Source organism: Hyla sarda, chromosome 1 (assembly GCF_029499605.1).
Source record: "Hyla sarda isolate aHylSar1 chromosome 1, aHylSar1.hap1, whole genome shotgun sequence".
NCBI classification, from domain to species: Eukaryota; Metazoa; Chordata; class Amphibia; order Anura; family Hylidae; genus Hyla; species Hyla sarda.
In genome coordinates, this window is record NC_079189.1 from 298490617 (window position 1) to 298510464 (window position 19848).

General features: G+C 40.7%; 1 protein-coding gene across 7 annotated transcripts in view; it reads left to right on the top strand.

Moving 5' to 3' along the window:
- The window catches only part of LOC130268744 (transducin-like enhancer protein 1), a 124122-nt gene extending 107032 nt beyond the window's left edge, over positions 1-17090 (top strand). For all 7 annotated transcript variants that reach the window (XM_056518055.1, XM_056518054.1, XM_056518056.1 and 4 more), the window contains 13 exons: positions 2960-2976; positions 3694-3798; positions 5518-5562; positions 5657-5812; positions 6240-6378; positions 6472-6641; positions 6786-6856; positions 9173-9422; positions 11203-11450; positions 12622-12769; positions 12885-13035; positions 15163-15239; positions 16837-17090. In XM_056518055.1, the coding sequence (XP_056374030.1) occupies positions 2960-2976; positions 3694-3798; positions 5518-5562; positions 5657-5812; positions 6240-6378; positions 6472-6641; positions 6786-6856; positions 9173-9422; positions 11203-11450; positions 12622-12769; positions 12885-13035; positions 15163-15239; positions 16837-16944 (1685 nt within the window). In that variant the 3' untranslated portion in view covers positions 16945-17090. The remainder of the gene's footprint in view (positions 1-2959; positions 2977-3693; positions 3799-5517; positions 5563-5656; positions 5813-6239; positions 6379-6471; positions 6642-6785; positions 6857-9172; positions 9423-11202; positions 11451-12621; positions 12770-12884; positions 13036-15162; positions 15240-16836) is intronic.
- Positions 17091-19848: the final 2758 nt, after the last annotated feature.

The window sequence follows — 19848 nt, forward strand, 5'->3', positions numbered from 1 at the left end:
TAGAATTATCGTTGCAGTGCAATGTGCTGCAGATTCGGACCTACAATAAAGTGCTTGGTGCAATGTTCTGCTGAGAGATTTCTGCTTTACTGGCTCTATTCCATAGGAGAGAGGTGCGTGCTGTTCAATGAGTTGTGATTCCTTTTGCCTCCTTCACTAAAGCTAGACCGTACCTTATCGGTGGAAGGGAGTATATTCCAGTTATGTCAGCTCCTCTGTTTCGCTGTATTCCGGTGTCCTTGGTGGTTAGGAACGGTCTGGGAGATTAACCCAGCCGGTGGTGTCTCGACCAGAGGAAAACACTATTTCGGAAAACACTATTTCGGAAAACACTATTTCGGAAAACACTATTTCGGAAAACACTATTTCGGAAAACACTATTTCGGAAAACACTATTTCGGAAAACACTATTTCGGAAAACACTATTTCGGAAAACACTATTTCGGAAAACACTATTTCCTTCATCTGACTCCCAGATGAAGGGAATAGTGTTTTCCAAAATGCATCTGAAGTTTTCTGGTCTCAATCGTGTCCTGTAGTGACATCACTCACCAGCGAAGGAGGCAAAAGGAATCACAAAAATTATTGAATAGCACGCACCTCTCTCATATGTAATAGGGCCAGTAAAGCAGAAATCTCTCAGCAGAACATTGCACCAGGCACTTTATTGTAGGTCCGAATCTGCAGCACATTGCACAACAATGATAGCTCTACAACTACCCTGCACTACGACTGTCATCAATATTTAAGGGGTACGGACTATTTACCAAGCGAATAACTTGCAATGCAAGTCCCATTCTCGTGCTTTTATACTTAACCCTTTTATTTATCCAGGATATCATGCTCTCTACCACACACTGCCACCTCGCATGAGGGACAGTTACACATCTATTCATACATGGAGGTGAGCACAACGTTGTGTAAGTGCATTACATTGTAGATCTACTTGTAGGTATACCCAGGCACTACAGCTCATTATACACGTATTCATTTTATTTTTATCTAGACCATTGAGGATTATTACCACTATCTGCAGATTACAGCATTCAACAGGTTTTTAACCTTTTCAGTGCTGATATATGTTTATTTATTGATTTTACTAGTACTCGGTACACATCTATGGTAGACAGGGACCCATAGTGTATACCCGGCAGCAGAATCACAAAACTAGTGCAGTTTACACCCACAGACAAGGAAGCACCAAGATCATATATTCATTTATAAAAATATATCGTTAAACCGCACTGTCAATGGCGTACGCGCAGAAAAATTCCAAAGTCCAAAATAGCGCATTATTGGTCACTTTTTATACAATAAAAGTGTATAAAAGGCAATCAAAAAGTAAGATCAAAACAAAAATGGTACCAATAAAAACTGCAGATCATAGCGCAAAAAAAGAGCCCTCACACCGCCCCGTACGCAGAAAAATAAAAGTTCTAGGGGGTCAGAAGATGACAATTTTTAACGTATACATTATCCTGCATGTAGTTATGATTTTTTCCAGAAGTACGACAAAATCAAACCTATATAAGTAGGGTATCATTTTAATCATATGGACCTAGAGAATAAAGATAAGGTGTAATTTTTACCGAAAGATGTACTGCGTAGGAACGGAAGCCCCCAAAATTACAAAATGGTGTTTTTTCTTCAATTTTGTCACGGAATACATTTTTTTTCTGTTTCGCCGTAAATTTTTGGGTAAAATGACTGATATCCTTACAACGTAGAATTGGTGGTGCAAAAAATAAACAATCATATTGATTTTTAGGTGCAAAATTGTAAGGGTTATGATTTTTAATAGGTAAGGAGGAAAAATGAAAGTGCAAAAACTGAAAAAACAGTCCGTAAGGGGTTAAAGAGTACCTGTCCTTTCAAGTGACTTTTCAGGATAAGCTGCCCTGTGTTTGATTCATAGAACCAGGACTATTTCACAATTTGAAGCAGTTTTCTCCTCTGCAAGCTTCATCTCTAATTTTCAGTTCTCTCAGAGCTGGTGGGCAGAGCTCCCTTCTCCTGGCTTTATAGACTTGTGCTTGTTTTGCAGACGCACGATGAAACCTTCAGTGGAAGAGTTTGGGGGGGGGGGGGGGGAGAGAGGTAACAGAAGAAAGAAGCACTTTTGTCTAATCAGATATATTACAAAGTTTCTTATATTTGCTTGTACTGTTGAGCTGTACAAAGTTTGTTCAAATGACAGTGCCTGTTTAAAGATTCTTGTGGTGTGCCGGTTTTGGGTCAAATATAACTTGTAAATTGACATGCAGTAATGTTAGTCTTTGTCCTCTTGTACTACTGAAAACATGCCCTTAGCTCCTTCTATGATGTACGTCTAGTTAGTCTAACCTATCTTGACTAGTGACTGGTTTTGGTGAGTGAATGGAATGGCAGTGCACATGCATAACCATCCTTTCATTCAAATGGAGAGACCTGGGATACGCATTCTCGTGATTAGTAGGGGTTCCAGAGGTTGGACCTCCCCATCAGTCAGGAACTTATCACCTTTCTTGTGGATAGGTGATAAGTTGTAACCTTGGGATAACCCCTTTTATGGATTTGGACAAGAATGGCACTGTTTCTAAGCAGAAGACATACCTATGCTTATAATCCTGACCCCTCCCCCCTCTATAGAAAGTATATAACCTTAGTGCCATTGCATGTATACAGATCAAGCACCATGGACCTTCAAATCAGATAGTGAAATGTTAATGTACAGTGCAGAAATTTCTGTCAGGAAAACACAACACAAAAGAATCTGTAGATGCAGAGGGGGATTTTTTTTGACTGGTACAGTTTATTGCAGAGGGGGCTGGGGGTTGACTGCAGGAGAAATGGGGAGATCTAGATCTGTAAGGAAGAGTGAGATTTCTCAGTGGGGAAAAAAAGATGATAAATTAATAATCTTGACTAAAATTAACCAGATCTTTCCCTTTTCTCTTCTTGTGTGTTTCCATGGAGACAGACAGAGACCCAGGGCCTGTAAGTATAACTGTGTACTGTGTGGGCTTCTTGTGTCTGTGTGAGGGGATGTGGAGAATATTGTCTTCCTTAGATCTGAATCCTCACCCTGAGCACATGGTGCTGAATTTTAGGCTTCTTATTAAGCTGTGACTGCACAAGGGATGAGGTTTATGTGGAATAAATGGCAATTCTGAATAGTGGAGGGCACAGGTTAGAGCCCTTTACTGGCTTTATCTGTAGATCTCTGCATGGTATATGTGATTACTTGTGCCGGTCACTCTGCCAGTCTACTGGTGATGTTCAAGAGCATCTGTCACCAGAATTTAGTTTTCTACATTTAATCCTGTCCTTGATGAATGATAAAATATGCAGTTGTACTATGGCAAGGTTATTCTCTGTAGTTTACGGACATTGCAGACCTTGGTGAATGTCATTGAAATGTCATGAATTGGGTATCTGGCTACTTTTTCAGCTTCCTTAGCGTTTAGAGAAATAATACGGTGGATGTGGTTAGCACAGTCCTTGCTGAACAAGTTTACAAGCTCCACCACATAAATGCAAAATGCAGTCTACTTAATGGATAGAAAAAGCCCCTGTCATTTGTCTGCATACTCCAAAAAGAATATATTGTAATACGGCAGATTCTTTCAGATGTCTTCAGTTACCACCAGTAATGTTTTTGGTGAGATCGTGCTTGCTTTCCTTCAGCCTATTTCTTCCTTTTGCCCATAACAGAGCTGTCTTACTCTTCCAAATGGGGAGCGGGTGCGAACTTTAGCAGATTACCTGAACAGCAACAAAAAACGCAAAACAGAGGAAAAAGACTTTGGAACAGATTATGTAAGTCCTTATTCTTCATTGTAGGTCCTATAAGGTCTACAGGAAAACCCACAATGCTGATGGTAGCTTAGATGTTAGTCATGGCTGTAAATGTTGGCACCCCTGAGATTTTTCTAGAAAATGAAATATTTCTCACAGAAAAGAATTGCAGTAACATGTTTTGCTATACACATGTTTATTCCCTTTGTGTGTATTGGAACTAAACCAAAAAAGGGAGGAAAAAGCAAGTTTGACATAATGTCACACCAAACCACAAAAATAGGCTGGACAAAATTGTTACCCTTAACTTAATATTTGGTTGCACACCCTTTGGCAAAAAAAATTACTGAAATCAGTCGCTTCCTATAACCATCAATAAGCTTCTTACACCTCTCAGCCGGAATGTTGGACCATTCTTCCTTTGCAAACTGCTCCAGGTCTCATTGCTGGTAACTTCAGAACTCTCCAGTGTTTTGTTGCCATTTATTTCTGGGTGCTTTTTGACGAATGTTTGGGGTAATTGTCCTTATGGAAGACCCAAGATCTCGGACGCAAACCCAGCTTTCTGACACTGGGCTGTACGACCCAAAATCAATTGGTAATCCTCAGAGTTCATGATGCCTTGCACACATTCACAGCACCCAGTGCCAGAGGCAGCAAAACAACCCCAAAACATCATTGAACCTCCACCATATTTCACTGTAGGTACTGTTATTTTCTATGTAGGCCTCATTCTGTTTTTGGTAAACAGTAGAAGGATGTGCTTTACCAAAAAGTTCTATCTTGGTCTCATCTGTCCACAAGATGTTTTCCCAGAAGGATTTTGGCTTACACAAGTTCATTTTGGTAAAATGTAGTCTTGCTTTTATATGTCTCTGTGTCAGCAGTGGGGTCCTCCTGGGTCTCCTGCCATAACGTTTCATTTCATTTAAATGTCAATGGATAGTTCGCGCTGACACTTATGCTCCCTGAGCCTGCAGGACAGCTTGAATATCTTTGGAACTAAATAGAAAAATTGGGGTATGTGCAGCTCACAGAATAAATTAGTCGAGGCTATATGGAATGTACTTACACCAAAAAAGTACAAATATAAATTAATTTGTAAAAAGAAAAAGGTACCAAAAAGCCTCTACACTAATACCATAAATGGTACATGATGGTTAGTTACAGAAAAATTGAGTCGGACTGTGCTTCACTTTAAATGATGAAAAATAATTTATTATAAAATAATTAAATGAGACATTCATATAAATCAAAACTGTAAATTAATACCTCCTTACACCGGCCCTTGTGGGGAGGTAATATGAAATAATATAAAACAATAAAAACATTAAAATCCGCTTATATAGGGAAATCTTCCGCTAATCCAGCATTGTGTAAACCGGCATAGTTCACTTTTTATAAAGTGCACTCTGTATTCATATATGTTGTGGAATTTCAAGATTTTAAAATCTTGAAATTCCACAACATATATCACTTTATAAAAAGTGAACTATGCCGGTTTACACAATGCTGGATTAGCGGAAGATTTCCCTATATAAGCGGATTTTAATGTTTTTATTGTTTTATTATTTCATATTACCTCCCCACAAGGGCCCTGTGTAAGGAGGTATTAATTTATGGTTTTGATTTATATGAATGTATGTCATGAAATGAGAAGACTAGCTTGTTCCCAAAAAAGGAATTCTGTAGCTTTTCTGGTGACCCATTAGATTTAGAAAAAAATTTGCTGTTTTTTAGGGTAGCGATGCAGACCGTAGTGAAGACAATCTTGTGGTGGATGAGGTAAGTTACTTTTGTTCTAAAAATCCTCCAGCATCACTGAACAAATTGATGCGAATTGGACATAAGTTCCAGTAAGTGTGATTTGTCGTCCCAGGATCCTGCTTCACCTCACAGTGTCCACTCCTACTCCTCGAGAGAAAATGGTGTTGATAAAACCAACCTACAAAGAAAGGATCCTCCTCCAGCAAGTCCAAACTCTATGACTTCATCTAGCAGCGTATCCCCCTCCAGAAGCAAAGATCTTCCAACGGTATTTTAATTCTCACACCTGTTGTACAAGGGGTAGCATATGTTTAGTGTTTTGCAACAAGCACATAAATACAGTGTCCCAGATATTGTTAACACACTAACAAGCTGCCTTGTGCCCCATTTATGTGTTTTTGCTCCTTGCCTGACAAGGGGTGTGGCTTAGTTGAAAAGTGGCGTATTGTGAAATGTGGCGCAAAAAATAGTGGAAGGTACACCAACCAAATTCTTAGTAGTATAGTAAAAAACAATCCTAAAATGCTCCAAATTTATCAAGCAGCCTGGGCCACTGTGATTAATATGGTGCATTCTTTGATGAAGTACACAATAGGAATGAAACCATTTTACTAAATTTGGGCCGTTGATGAAGTCCATGGTAGATAAGCTCTTTGTGTTCTGTAGATGATATTTATTTTTTTTTTTTTTTGCAGCAAGTAGAAAAGGCTGGGACTCCAGGCCTAAAGTCTAGTACTCCGAATTCTCAGAGTGATATGAGCACACCTGGCCCTAGTGGGGCTAGTGCATCTCAGTTCCGACCTCTCTCCAGTAAACCTGCTATTGACCCCCTAGGTGAGTAGAGAGAGGGTATTGGGTAGGGAAGATTAATGTCATCTCTATCTGTCTTGGTGGTTAATGCAATTTTTATCTAAAATTATTTCACAGCCCTGGGGCTTCGCGCCCCCTTGGGAACACAAGGTGGTTATCCGGCTGCGTTTAGTATTGCTCATTCTGCTGTGAATGCTGAAGCAGCTGGGGCCTATGCTGGTCTTCACCTCATGTCTCCCCAGATCAATGGGGCAGCTGCTGCTGGAACGTATGGCAGATCCTCTTTAGTAAGTGACTAAACTGTTGGCCTTTGGTTATGCATTAGATGAGTTGCTGTTCTCTTTTGCTCTTGCATTGCGTGTTAAAGTGGTTTATTTCCCCTTACTTTGGACCTTTGTGTAATATTATTCACTGTTCCAATATCCTTGTAGGTTGGTTATGACCCTCATGCACACATGCGAGGTTTGGGGGCTACTATTCCAGGAGCTGCATCTGGAAAACCGTGAGTGCTAGGGATTTCTGGATTGTTCTATTCCCCTTCTTTTTTCTTTTTCGGTTTTTCAATACTGCACAATACACTGGGACCAGATGCTGACCAATCATGCAGGGTTGTAATGTGGCCAGACAGTAGCTTGTATGAAATACTTCATATTTATATTGCATTATATTAGTATTTGAATATTTATTTATACTTTTAAATTATTATTTTTTTTTAAACCTCCATAGAATGTATAAGGACATGACATAATGCAGTTTCTTAATGTAATAAAAGGTGCTTTAATAGTACACAAATTACATTACATCCCTATTGTTTATACATGCAGCTTTCATACCATTGTGCTATACTTGTGTCAGCTTAGCAACATGCTCTCCTGGATTAAGTGTGTTGAATACATAGTGCTGTGTGGGCAGCATAATGACTAGGTCTAGACGAGGGAGGAAGATATCGATAAAATTGTTCCGAAAATTCACACTTTTTTTTCTCCAGAATCACTTTCTTGGGGTCTTAAGACAAAAACAGCTACACTGCTCAAAAAAATTAAGGGAACACTTAAACAACACAATGTAACTCCAAGTCAATCACACTTCTGTGAAATCACACTGTCCAATCAGGAAGCAACACTGATTGACAATCAATTTCACATGCTGTTGTGCAAATGGAACAAACAGGTGGAAATTGTAGGCAATTAGCAAGACACCCACAATAAAGGAGTGGTTCTGTAGGTAGTGACCACAGACCACTTCTCAGTTCCTATGCTTCCTGACTGATGTTTTGGTCACTTTTGAATGCCGGCGGTGCTTTCGCTCTAGTGGTAGCATGAGACGGAGTCCACAACCCACACCAGTGGCTCAGGTAGTCCAGCTCATCCAGGATGGCACATCAATGCGAGCTGTGGCAAGAAGGTTTGCTGTGTCTGTCAGCATATTGTCCAGAGCATGGAAGGCGCTGCCAGGAGGCAGGACAGTACATCAGGAGATGTGGAGGAGGCCGTAGGAGGGCAACAACCCAGCAGCATTTGTGCAAGGAGGAGCACTGCCAGAGCCCTGAAAATGACCTCCAGCAGGCCACAAATGTGCATGTGTCCACTCAAACGGACAGAAATAGACTCCATGAAGGTGGTATCAGGGCCCGAAGTCCACATGTGGGGGTTGTGCTTACAGCCAAACACCATGCAGGACGTTTGGCATCTGCCAGAGAACACAGATAGCAAAATTCGCCAGATGAAAGCAGGTTCACACTGAGCACATGTGACAGACGTGAAAGAGTCTGGAGATGCCGTGGAGAACGTTCTGCTGCCTGCAACATCTTCCAGCATGACCGGTTTGGTGGTGGGTTAGTAATGGTGTGGGGTGGCATTTCTTTGTTGGGCCGTAAAGCCCTCCATGTGCTTGCCAAAAGCTTGCCTGACTGCCATTAGGTACCAAGATGAGATCCTTAGACCCCTTGTGAGACCATATGCTGGTGCGGTTGGCCCTGGGTTCCTCCTAATGCAAGACAATGCTAGACCTCGTGTGGCTGGAGTGTGTCAGCAGTTCCAGTAAGAGGAAGACATTGATGCTATGGACTGGCCCGCAGACCTGAAACCGAGTGAGCACATCTGGGACATCATGTCTCACTCCATCCACCAACGTCACTTTGCAACACAGACTGTCCAGGAGTTGGCGGATGCTTTAGTCCAGGTCTGGGAGGACATCCCTCAGGAGACCATCTGCCACCTCATCAGGAGCATGCCCAGGCGTTGTAGGGAGATCATACGGGCACGTGGAGGCCACACACTACTGAGTCTCATTTTGACTTGTTTTAAGGACATTACATCAAAGTTGGATCACCCTGCAGTGTGGTTTTCCACTTTGATTTTGAGTGAGACTCCATATCCAGACCTCCATGGGTTGATAAATTTGATTTCCATTGATAATTTGTGTGTGATTTTGTTGTCAGTACATTCAGCTATGTAAAGACGAAAGTATTTCATATGATTAGTTCATTCATTCAGATCTAGGATGTGTTATGTTAGTGTTCCCTTTATTTTTTTTTGAGCAGTGTATTTCAGATGAGTAGGTTTTTGATGATGCCACAGTTTCTCGTCTTATCTATGCACTAAATGACTCATAAGCCACAGACACTTAAGGGGTGACTTATTACAGAATTTGGTCCTCCCTACAGTAAATTCAAGTTTTTCTTTTAAGTATGCCACAATGTGTATATTTTAAAGTGATGTCATATGATTTATGTGAATTTTTTTTTTTTTTTTACAAAACCTATTTATTTTCTTTATTTTTGACAGTTGTATTGAGGTATTCATGATTTCCTTTGCAGAGCTTACTCCTTCCATGTCAGTGCAGATGGGCAGATGCAGCCAGTCCCATTTCCTCCAGATGCTCTAATAGGTTCTGGAATTCCCCGTCATGCTCGCCAACTCCATACATTAAACCATGGAGAAGTAGTCTGTGCAGTGACTATAAGTAACTCCACACGTCATGTCTACACTGGAGGCAAAGGCTGTGTAAAAGTGTGGGATGTTGGGCAGCCTGGCACTAAGACTCCTGTGGCACAACTTGATTGCTTGGTAAGGCTCTGCTGTATCATGCTTGTTCTTCTGAAAATATCTTGTATAGTTAAGACTTCTGAGCAGTCAGTTTATTACAAGTTGAACCCTGTTCATCAGTGGGGTACTAAATAAGGTGAAAACACTGATTTGTGCAGCTGAATACTGTCCTATATCTGTATATTTAGAATTTTTTGCAGCTGTATGTTACATGAGTAAAAATCCACATAAAGGCATACTTGACAGTGAGATGCAGGATAGTATTGTGGCATGTGATTGCTAATAGTTGGTCAGGATGAAGAAAAGTCCAATAACTTTAACCAATAACCCTTCACGGAGACATTGTTGTCCCCACTCCATGCCGCGCAGTAGGTGAAGAGGCTTTCTACTCTCCACAATGTCCGTTACAATATGATGTGTCTTGTTCAAATTTCTGTGTACAATAATCCTAAAAACATAACAGGTACACTTAAAGGGGTACTCCGCCCCTGGCATCTTATCCCCTATCCAAAGGATAGGGGATAAGATGTTAGATTGCCGAGGCCCCGCTGCTGGGGACCCCGGGGATCGCCGCTGCGGCACCCCGCCATCATTACTGCACAGAGCGAGTTCACTCTGCACGTAATGACGGGGGCGATACAGGGGCCGCAGCATCGTTACGTCATGGCTCCGCCCCTCATGACATAACGGCCCATCCCCTTAATGCAAGTCTATGGCAGGGGGTGTGACAACCGCCACGCCCCCTCCCATAGACTTGTATTGACGGGGGCGGGCCGTGATGTCACGAGGGGCGGAGCCATGACGTAACGATGCTCCGGCCCCTGTATTGCTCGTCATTACGTGCATAGTGAACTCGCTCTGCGCAGTAATGATAGCGGGTGCTGCAGCAGCGATCCCCGGGGTCCCCAGCAGCGGGACCCCGGCAATCTGACATCTTATCCCCTATCCTTTGGATAGGGGATAAGATGTCTAGGGGCGGAGTACCCCTTTAAGTGGTTGGCAAGGAAATAGAGTTATCCGAGATCAGCTTATACAAAATTACATACGTAGATATACATACAGTATATCGGACACTGGTGAGGCTGTTACACAAACTTACTAGTAACACTTGTACTAGGTGTAAGAAACCCTCGATTACTCATTGGCTTCATTTGGTAGACATGGGCCAACCTACTATATGTGAATTTGCACAGCTGCCAGACATGTTGGGGATATGCAAATCCAGGTATTACTATTAAGGTTTTGTTCACACATTACAGTGTTATTGCAGTACAGTCACAGGACTGCATATTCACAGTACAAATGCTGCAGTACTGCAACTTGTGAACACAGCCTAAACAACATATACTGCCTTTTCTTAACTAGACTGTTTCTCTTAAAATTTGGGACCCTTGTCTTTATTCCTATATAGCCATAGTACAATTCGGCTTTTTTTTTTTTTTTTTTTTTTTACTTTTATGTTTTGTGAGAAAACTCACCCTTCTCATTTGTTGTTGATTTGTTCATGTTTTTTTATAAAAAAAAATTTGTTCTGAAAATGTGTGGTGTGCATATTGCGGATCCACCAGGTCTTGTGATGGCCTTTAGGACATATTCACACGGGTTTGTTTAATATTCTGTAGCAATCCATGGCAAGTAATTTGAAATCCATGTCACATAAAAACAGAAGTCACATGGATGTAGTTTACCCATTGAAACTGCATTTGTTAGACCCATTAAAGAAAAAAAATTTTTTTTTTGCAGCATGAGCCAAGTGTTGTACTGAACGTTTCTTAATAATTTTTGTTTTACTCCTGTACAGAATCGGGATAACTATATTCGCTCCTGCAAACTCCTTCCAGATGGTCGCAGTCTTATTGTTGGGGGAGAGGCCAGCACTTTGTCTATATGGGACTTGGCATCACCCACTCCAAGGATAAAAGCAGAGCTCACCTCTTCTGCTCCTGCTTGCTATGCTCTTGCCATTAGTCCAGATGCCAAAGTCTGTTTCTCTTGCTGCTCTGATGGCAACATTGTAGTGTGGGACTTACAGAACCAGACACTTGTTAGGTAAGACATGTTACCAGCAGTGATCATTTGTGGACATCAGTGATTGCACTGAATCCTGCCATTAACTCTTCAGTACTGATCACTGCATCTGCAGCAATGTGGCAATTCTGATGGCCGATTTGATAACTCGCAGCACAACTGCGGGGATCAGAACAGCCATGATGGCAAACAGGGGTCTCCATGCCTGCCTCCGGCTGCTCTTACGGGATCTTCTTCTCTGGTCTGCATTTTAGCATACCAAAGAAGCAAGTCGCCGATAATACTGATCAGAACTATACCTATACATAGCACTGAACAGTATTGGCAATCTAATGATTGCTACAAAAAGTCCCCTATGGGGACATACAAATTGTGCAATGGTTATAAAAAGTTTTAAAGAAATGTTAATAAGCCCCTACCCCAAAATAGTGTTAAAAAAAATAAATTACAATAAATAAAAATAAAACAATAAAAATTAGTAAACAATTTGGTATTGGCGTGAGCATAAATGCCTGAACTATCAAAAAATAATGTTAATGAACATGTGCGGTGAATGACGGAAACATTAAAAAAAAAAAAAAAATCATCAAAAACCGATTAAAAAGTCAGAAAAGTGGTGCAAAAAATGAGAAAGGTATAGGGTCAGAATAGGGTATTTTTAACATAATTTTTTGTAAAAAAAAAAAAAAGTTTGAGATCTCCTAAAAGCAGTACAATCATAGGAAAGCATGTAAACATGGGTATTTTTTTGTGTTATCGTATTGTCCCTTAGGATAAAGAACAGCGTGAAAACAAACCCTCCAAAATTTTGCAATTCTTTTCAATTTCCCCACAAAAACAATATTGTTTGGTTTTGCTGTACATTTTATGGTAAAACTTAGTGATGTTATTACAAAGTACAATTGGTTGCGCAAAAATTAAGCTCTTTTATTTGGGTCTGAGGATGGAAATAGAAGTTATAGCTCTTAGAAAGTGAGGAGGAAAAAACAAAAATGCTAATTTCAAAATTTGCTTGGTCGTTAAGTGGTTAAAGGGCCTCTCCTTAAATGGCATGTGGCACTGTGGTCTGATTGGAAAGACTACATAACTTCCTCTACAGCAGCTGATAAGTATTGGAAGGCTTGATGATAATTTTTATTATAGAAGTAAACCTCTTAAATTTATTAACATCTGTTTGGTTTACTTCTCATAGGCAGTTCCAAGGACACACAGATGGTGCCAGCTGTATAGACATTTCTCATGATGGCACCAAACTATGGACTGGTGGTCTGGACAATACAGTTCGTTGTTGGGATCTAAGGGAAGGGAGACAGCTCCAGCAGCATGACTTCAACTCTCAGGTACCGAAGGGAGGCAATAGAAATGAGTAACTGAGGGTCTATAGGAAAAGAGCATTATGTGCATGGTCTTACAACAGTGATGCACAGCTTTTACTTTTTTCCCCTCATTATATAGATCTTTTCCTTGGGTTACTGCCCTACAGGCGAGTGGCTGGCTGTCGGGATGGAGAGCAGCAATGTGGAAGTATTACATGTTTCCAAGCCTGATAAGTACCAGCTGCATCTTCATGAAAGTTGTGTCCTGTCTTTACAGTTTGCTTCCTGTGGTGAGTATTGTGATACATACAGGTTTTTGTTACAACACTCGTTAACTCAACATGGCTGTTGCCAGTAGTGTCTGCAAGTGTTTTCTCTCCTCCTTCCTATTGAAACAAAAGGACATTCAGCTTAAAGGGGTACTCCGGTGGAAAACACTTTTTTTTTTTTTTTAAATCAACTGGTGCCAGAAAGTTAAACAGATTTGTAAATTACTTCTATTAAAAAATCTTTATCCTTCCAGTACTTTTTAGCAGCTGTATGCTACAGAGGAAATTATATGTCTTGTCCACAGTGCCCTCTGCTGACACCTGATGCCCGTATCAGGAACCGTCCAGAGCAGGAGAAAATCCTCATAGCAAACCTATGTTACTCTGGACAGTTCCTGACACAGACAGAAGTGTCAGCAGAGAGCACTGTGGACAAGACAAAAAAAGAAATTCAAAAAGCAAAGAATTTCCTCTGTAGCATACAGCTGCTAAGTACTGAAGGATAAAGATTTTTTAATACAAGTGATTTACAAATCTGTTTAAAGGGGTACTCTGCCCCTAGACATCTTATCCCCTATCCAAGGACCCCTGCGATCTCTCCTGCAGCCCCCAGAGTCATCAGCTCTCCAGAGCTAGGTTTGCTCCGTGGTTGATGACAGGGGCCAGCAGTTTGTGACGTCATGGCTCTGCCCCTTCATGACGTCACGCCCTGCCCCTTAATGCAAGTCTACGGGGGGGGGGGGGGCGTGGAAACAGTCACGCCTCCTCCCATAGACTTGCATTAAGGGGCCAGGTGTGACGTCATGAAGGGGTGGAGCCGTGACGTCAGGAACCTCCATTCCCTGTATCGTGAGTCATCACCCACGGAGCAAACGTAGCTCCGGAGAGCTGATGACTTGGGGGGCTGCAGGAGAGATCGTGGGGGTCCTCGGCAGCGGGACCCCTGCGATCAGACATCTTATCCCCTATCCTTGAATAGGGGCTAAGATATCTAGTGGCGGAGTACCGCTTTAACTTTCTGGCACCAGTTAATTTAAAAAAAAGTTTTCCACCGGAGTACCCCTTTATGGGCATGTCGGGTAGGAAGGTTCAGCCATATATATGCGGTTGACAGTCAATCTTATATGTGTATGGATAGCTTTAGTTATCATGCAGGAAAGTTACTGGGAGAATGATTGTTGTAGTCAGATTATATCTTCTATATACATGGCTTTGTATCTCAAGGCGTAAGATCTGACATATAAATGCAGCAATGGCTCTCAATGGTTTAGTCTAATAAACGTAAAGGGTAGCTTTTGTTCCCGGTAACTCTTTAGGCTAAGATGTGTGTACATTTAGTCATATAGCTCTTCTGACCATTATATAACTTGAAGTGGTATTGGCTATTAGATTTTTCCTCTGAAGTCTATCGCTTTTGAGTTGTGCCTGAGCTGGCGGGTGAAGCCAAGCCTTTATGATGGCTCCTATTGTAAGTGTCTGTATACTGGTGTTGCTTTTTACTGTAATCCTGTCTATGATGAGGAGGAGACCAGTACATAACAGCAAGTCTCAGCTTAGTAGCCAGGCTGAACAGTGCAGTGCAATAATTTAGGAATATTTTAGAATATAAATAAATGTATGAAAACATGTTGACCATTTTAAGGTAATTATCTCATGATGTATTCCTTTTAATGGGTTGGAGGCCATTGTGTCCTTTTTATAAATGTTCTAGCGGTCACAGGCCGTTTTGCGAAATAAGCAAGGTTCAATGCCTAAAGGCCTAAAGGACAGTGAGCAGTGAAGTGGCATGCTTTCTATTATGGTATGGAAACAAATTGTAGCGCTATCCCAGCTGAAACAGCCAGTCAGAGTTTCTTATCAGTGTCATTTGTTCCTGAACTTTGTACACATAATGATTTTAACGAACACTGTATGTCAGTGCGGCATAGAAGAGCTAGGGATGCATAGTGGCCCAACATTATGAAGGTTTCCCCGTTTTCTCTTGTTAGACATGTCCTCCAAGAGAGATGATAGTGGCGAGAAACGATGATAATGTATACTAAAGAAATATTCCTTATTAGCGTCTGCTTTATTTTTTTATCTCTACACAATAGCCTAAGCACTCTAGTTTACATGGGTGACTTAAAATAGGCGCTTATGTCTCTGCAGGTAAATGGTTTGTAAGTACTGGCAAGGACAATTTGTTAAATGCTTGGCGGACACCTTATGGAGCAAGCATATTCCAGGTGAGTGTTCTGTAATGGCTTAATACACTGCTTTAGAAGGATTCAGTATGGGTTAGGGTGCTTCCACACCACGTTTTTGCAATACAGTTCCTGTATCAGGTTTTTGATGAAGAACGCTTTCCTCAAAACCTGACCAAACTGTTTCAAAACGTGTACAAATTTCAACCCGTATACGGTTTGAAAAATGATGTCCTTTTCATTCCATTTTAAATAAAGTTTCACTTGTTTGATTGAACTTCCAAGAAAATAAAACTGTGCAAAGTCGAAAACCGGATGGAACCATATGCACATACGGTTCTGTACGGTTCCCATTCACTCCCATGTTTAAAAAAAAAAAAACGTTTACGGTTTAATACGGTTTTTCACCTGGACCAAAAACCGTGGTAGATTACAGTTTGGGGTACGGGTAAAAAAAAAAACGGACAAAACCGTATAAGACATAAAACGGACTAAACCGGACGATGCGTTTGACATACGGTTTATAATGTTAAGTCAATGCATATGGTTTTCTATACTGTTCCGTACGGTTTTTAACTTGAAACCGTATACGGGACCTGTATAGCAAAAACGTGGTGTGCATGTACCCTTAAACGGTTTTTGTATGAACATCAGATTGAGTCGCTGAAGAAAATGGAAAAACCTAATTGTAGATCAATTTCTTGTTTTAGTACCACAATGGGATTCTGTAGGGGATAAATTTTTTTTTTTTTTTGCCGGGCTATCTATCCCTTTATCACTATATCTCCTCTAAAGGAAAAGAGCAGACGTATTGCACATCCCCAATGTTATCAACTAATTGCCATGGTTTTAAAGAAACCAAAGCGGTCAGCTGACACCAGAACAGCTTCATTTTGAGAATGACTTGTCCTTTGGAATCTCTGGTCATACACCTTTACTTTTCATTATTAGATATAAAAGATCGATTTTATACGGTTTGTAGGGATTTGAGGGAAATTGTGTGTATCTTTTGTAAAAGAGGAAAATAAATGGAGAAGTAATAAAGTAAAATACGTGTTTGACTTGTAAAGTAGCTAAAATGTGGTGGCACTTCTCTTACTAATGAACCAACTTTGACAATTCAGATGCAGGAATGTAACTTATATGGATACATTGCTCACTTCAGATTTTGGGGGGGATTCTATCAAGGTGTATCACTAATTCTTATATCATATTAAAGGAGTACAAAAACGTATCCCCCATCCAAAGGGTAGGGAATAGATGTCAGATTGCAGGTGGTCTAACCCGCATCTAGCCCCCTCCTCCCTTGCAGTCTCCTGCACGGCACTCCGGTACTACTCCTGAATGGGGCGTTTGATCACTGCACAAAGCCCTTCTCAATGCAGCTCTATGGAAGAGCCGGAGTGCTGCAATCAGCAATCACCGACTCTCCCATAGAGCTGCATTGAGGGGGCGCGTCTGCCGCCGCTTTGTACGGTGGTATACACGCCGGGGCCCTGTACGCAATCTGACACTTATCCCCCAATCCTAAATTTTTATATCCCAGAGTACCACTTTAAGGAAAATGTAGACAACCCATCTGGGTTTGCTTAGGCATTTGTCTTTTTCTGGTTTTCCATAACTGTTTGTTTTTTTGCAGTCGAAAGAATCTTCATCTGTTTTGAGCTGTGATGTTTCCACTGATGACCAGTTCATTGTCACAGGTTCCGGTGACAAGAAAGCCACAGTTTATGAGGTTATTTACTGATGGCCTCAGGCTTCAATATGGATTCCCCTTCTACTGCAAGAACCCACAAAGGGTTATCATCTGTCCTTTGGGTTAGTTCTGTTTTTAGGTGTATATTTTATCAGTATCGGCCAGCGTGTATTTAATAATAAAACTGGAGAAAATAATGCTTGTTGTCTCTCATGCATGTTGGTCTGCATTTCTAAAGGCCATATGCTTTCTTTTTTTTTTTTTAATTAAGCGACTTTCTAAATAATCTACATAAAAAATTTCTTACCATTTAGCTGCTACTCTGAAAAAGTCAATGTATGGAAAGTCAACCAGATTTTCTGCCTGCTGAGTGTAAGGCTGCATTTACATCACGTTTTGCCACTATGACTGGGCACTTCCTTATCCCAGCCGGACCGGCGACAAATCTCATTCATTAAAATGAGTCGGCCAAAGTCAAATAGTGGCTTAGGTCGGCCCATTTTTGCCCTGTATCCATTTTGTGACTGGGCTTTAAAACCGTGGTATACTGCGGTGTTAAGGCTGAAGGAAAAGAGAAGAGCAAAGGGTAGTCTGCAGCGGAGAAACGAGTACAGAGAAAAATAGACCCCTCACAGTAAGTTGCAGGGGTTGAAGAAGCAAAAGTAAAAAAAAATAATAAAAAATATTAGAAATTTTTTGCACCATAATTAGTTCAAATGATGTTAAAAGGGACATTCAGATGTGTTCCATCTCCTGGTATCCAGATGTATTTTACTTATGATTTATTTAAAACGACCTTTAGATTACTATCCATAATTTTTAAGTTTCTATAAAATCATCATCAAGACAATTTAAATATATTTTCAACAAGGGATTATAACAGAAAATGTCTCAAACCTAGTAAAACTGCAGTGAGATATTCCGGGGACCACTAAAACTATTTCATACATAATTCATCCAGTGTCATTAGAACACAAACCTTTCTATAGATGCACGACAAGGACAATTATATTGTAGAGGGACACCACATATGTATGTAAATTTCTTGGTATGCTTTAAATGCTGGACGCTCCAGTGGGCAGCATGTAGCAATGCTTTTGTTCCTGCAGCAGCCAGTCAATATCCATCAGTGCTTGTGAATGAGCTCACTGGTGGGTCTACAGGAGCCTATTCTTTGGAGCCACAGATTGTACACTCATTCATAGGGTGATCTTTGGGTGTCTCTGGAAGCATGCATGGCCTTACTATGTTGTGCTGCTAAAGTTGTCGGGCTTTGGCTTTTTTTTTTTTCTTCTCAATGAAAATACATCATAGCTGTACTCTATGCAGATCAGTGCAGTAGCACTAGTGGAGAAAATGGGTTCAAATCTACTGCCCATCCAGTCGTGCCTTCAGTGCCTAGCAAACACTGGTAAACTGCATTGTATTTGGTTTTCAGTTTGAACTCTTTCTATTGCCAGGTAGATCACAAAAATCTGTAAACAAGCTATGTCCATGGTTCCGTCTCTTGCAGTTGCTTGACACTTCACTTCTAAAGCTTTCTACTTTGGGATGTGGGTATGCCCATAACAGGACCCTATAAGGTGGTATGACAAACCATGTTTGCACACAATAAAAACAGGATTCGAAATAGTTTTCCTAAATGCATAGTAATAAAATTAATATTATACCTGTTAGCCAAAAGAACCAGAACACAACATCACATCCATGTCTGTTTAGACTTTACATAACTGGACCAAGGATATTGATCCACAATTATTTTAAATCTACATGTAAACCCCCCCCAAAAAGTACGAGTGAAAAGTGCTCGAGGATTTATCGGATGCAGTTACAGGTGTTAACTTATGTACTTGGCCTTAGGTGCTAACCTACTCAGCCTCAGTACTAAATTGTTGTTCAAGGAGACGTGTAGATTTATTACTTTTGCTGTTGTTCATCTCAGCAAATTCCACAAATTGTCGAGAAACCTGATTTGCAACTCCACTAGTTTTCTTTACTCCTTCATACATACATATATTATTTATTATCCAACCACTTTATAATATCATTAGGCAGCTTGGCATTGAAAGGGGCTTGATGAGTGTTTGTAAGCAAGAACTAGGAGCAGAACATGAACTACGGTATAAAGACTTGTACATCTTCTGAGTTATGGGCCCACTTCTGGCTTTGGATTCCAAATGCTGATGCTAGTGTGGCTCCATTCTAGAGCTGGACATTTCAAAAGAGATTGATTGGAATCTATTAATTATTGCAGAAAAGCATTTTTCAAACATTTTTTGGGAACAATTTTCCTTTGACAAAATGAGGTCCTGTTCTCAGGTAGAAGAATGTTTATTCACATTTAAAACTCATGGTGTTTTGAACACCATGAGTTTTAAAGTGTACGTCAAATCACAGAAAACAATAATTCATATATATGTCACTCATTACTAGGTCATGCAGATGATTTACATGTCTTTTTTGTGTATAACTTCTGTATTTGGCCCACAAATCCCTCTGCTACTCACTCATTCTGACATCCACTGCTCAGGAAAGGTGCGCGTCCAAGGCAAGCACTAAGCCTGCCCTCACTCATGCATTCACTTCCTCAGCTGTGCTGTGTCTCTTCATTCAATCGCTGCTCTGTGTTCAGACAGGAGTCTGATAGGACAGGAGTGAGTGCAGAGGAGTGCTAGTCCTGACCTCACTTACTGGACTTTGTCCCAGCCTGTGCTTCAGCTGGGACAAAGATGTTGCTGCAGCCGGACCGTATCATGTTCTAGATTGTTAGGGACCCGGCCCTCAGTGTTTTATAAAAAAATAAAAGCCATTTCTATAAAAAGGAAGTCAACATCTTTTATGAAGTATATTAGAAAGTTTAAATGGGCACTGTCAGGTACAAAAATGCTTGATATGTTGTAAAGCATGCAGAACCAATAGGTTTCACAATTGCTTTAATTAGAAAATTTTCAGTAT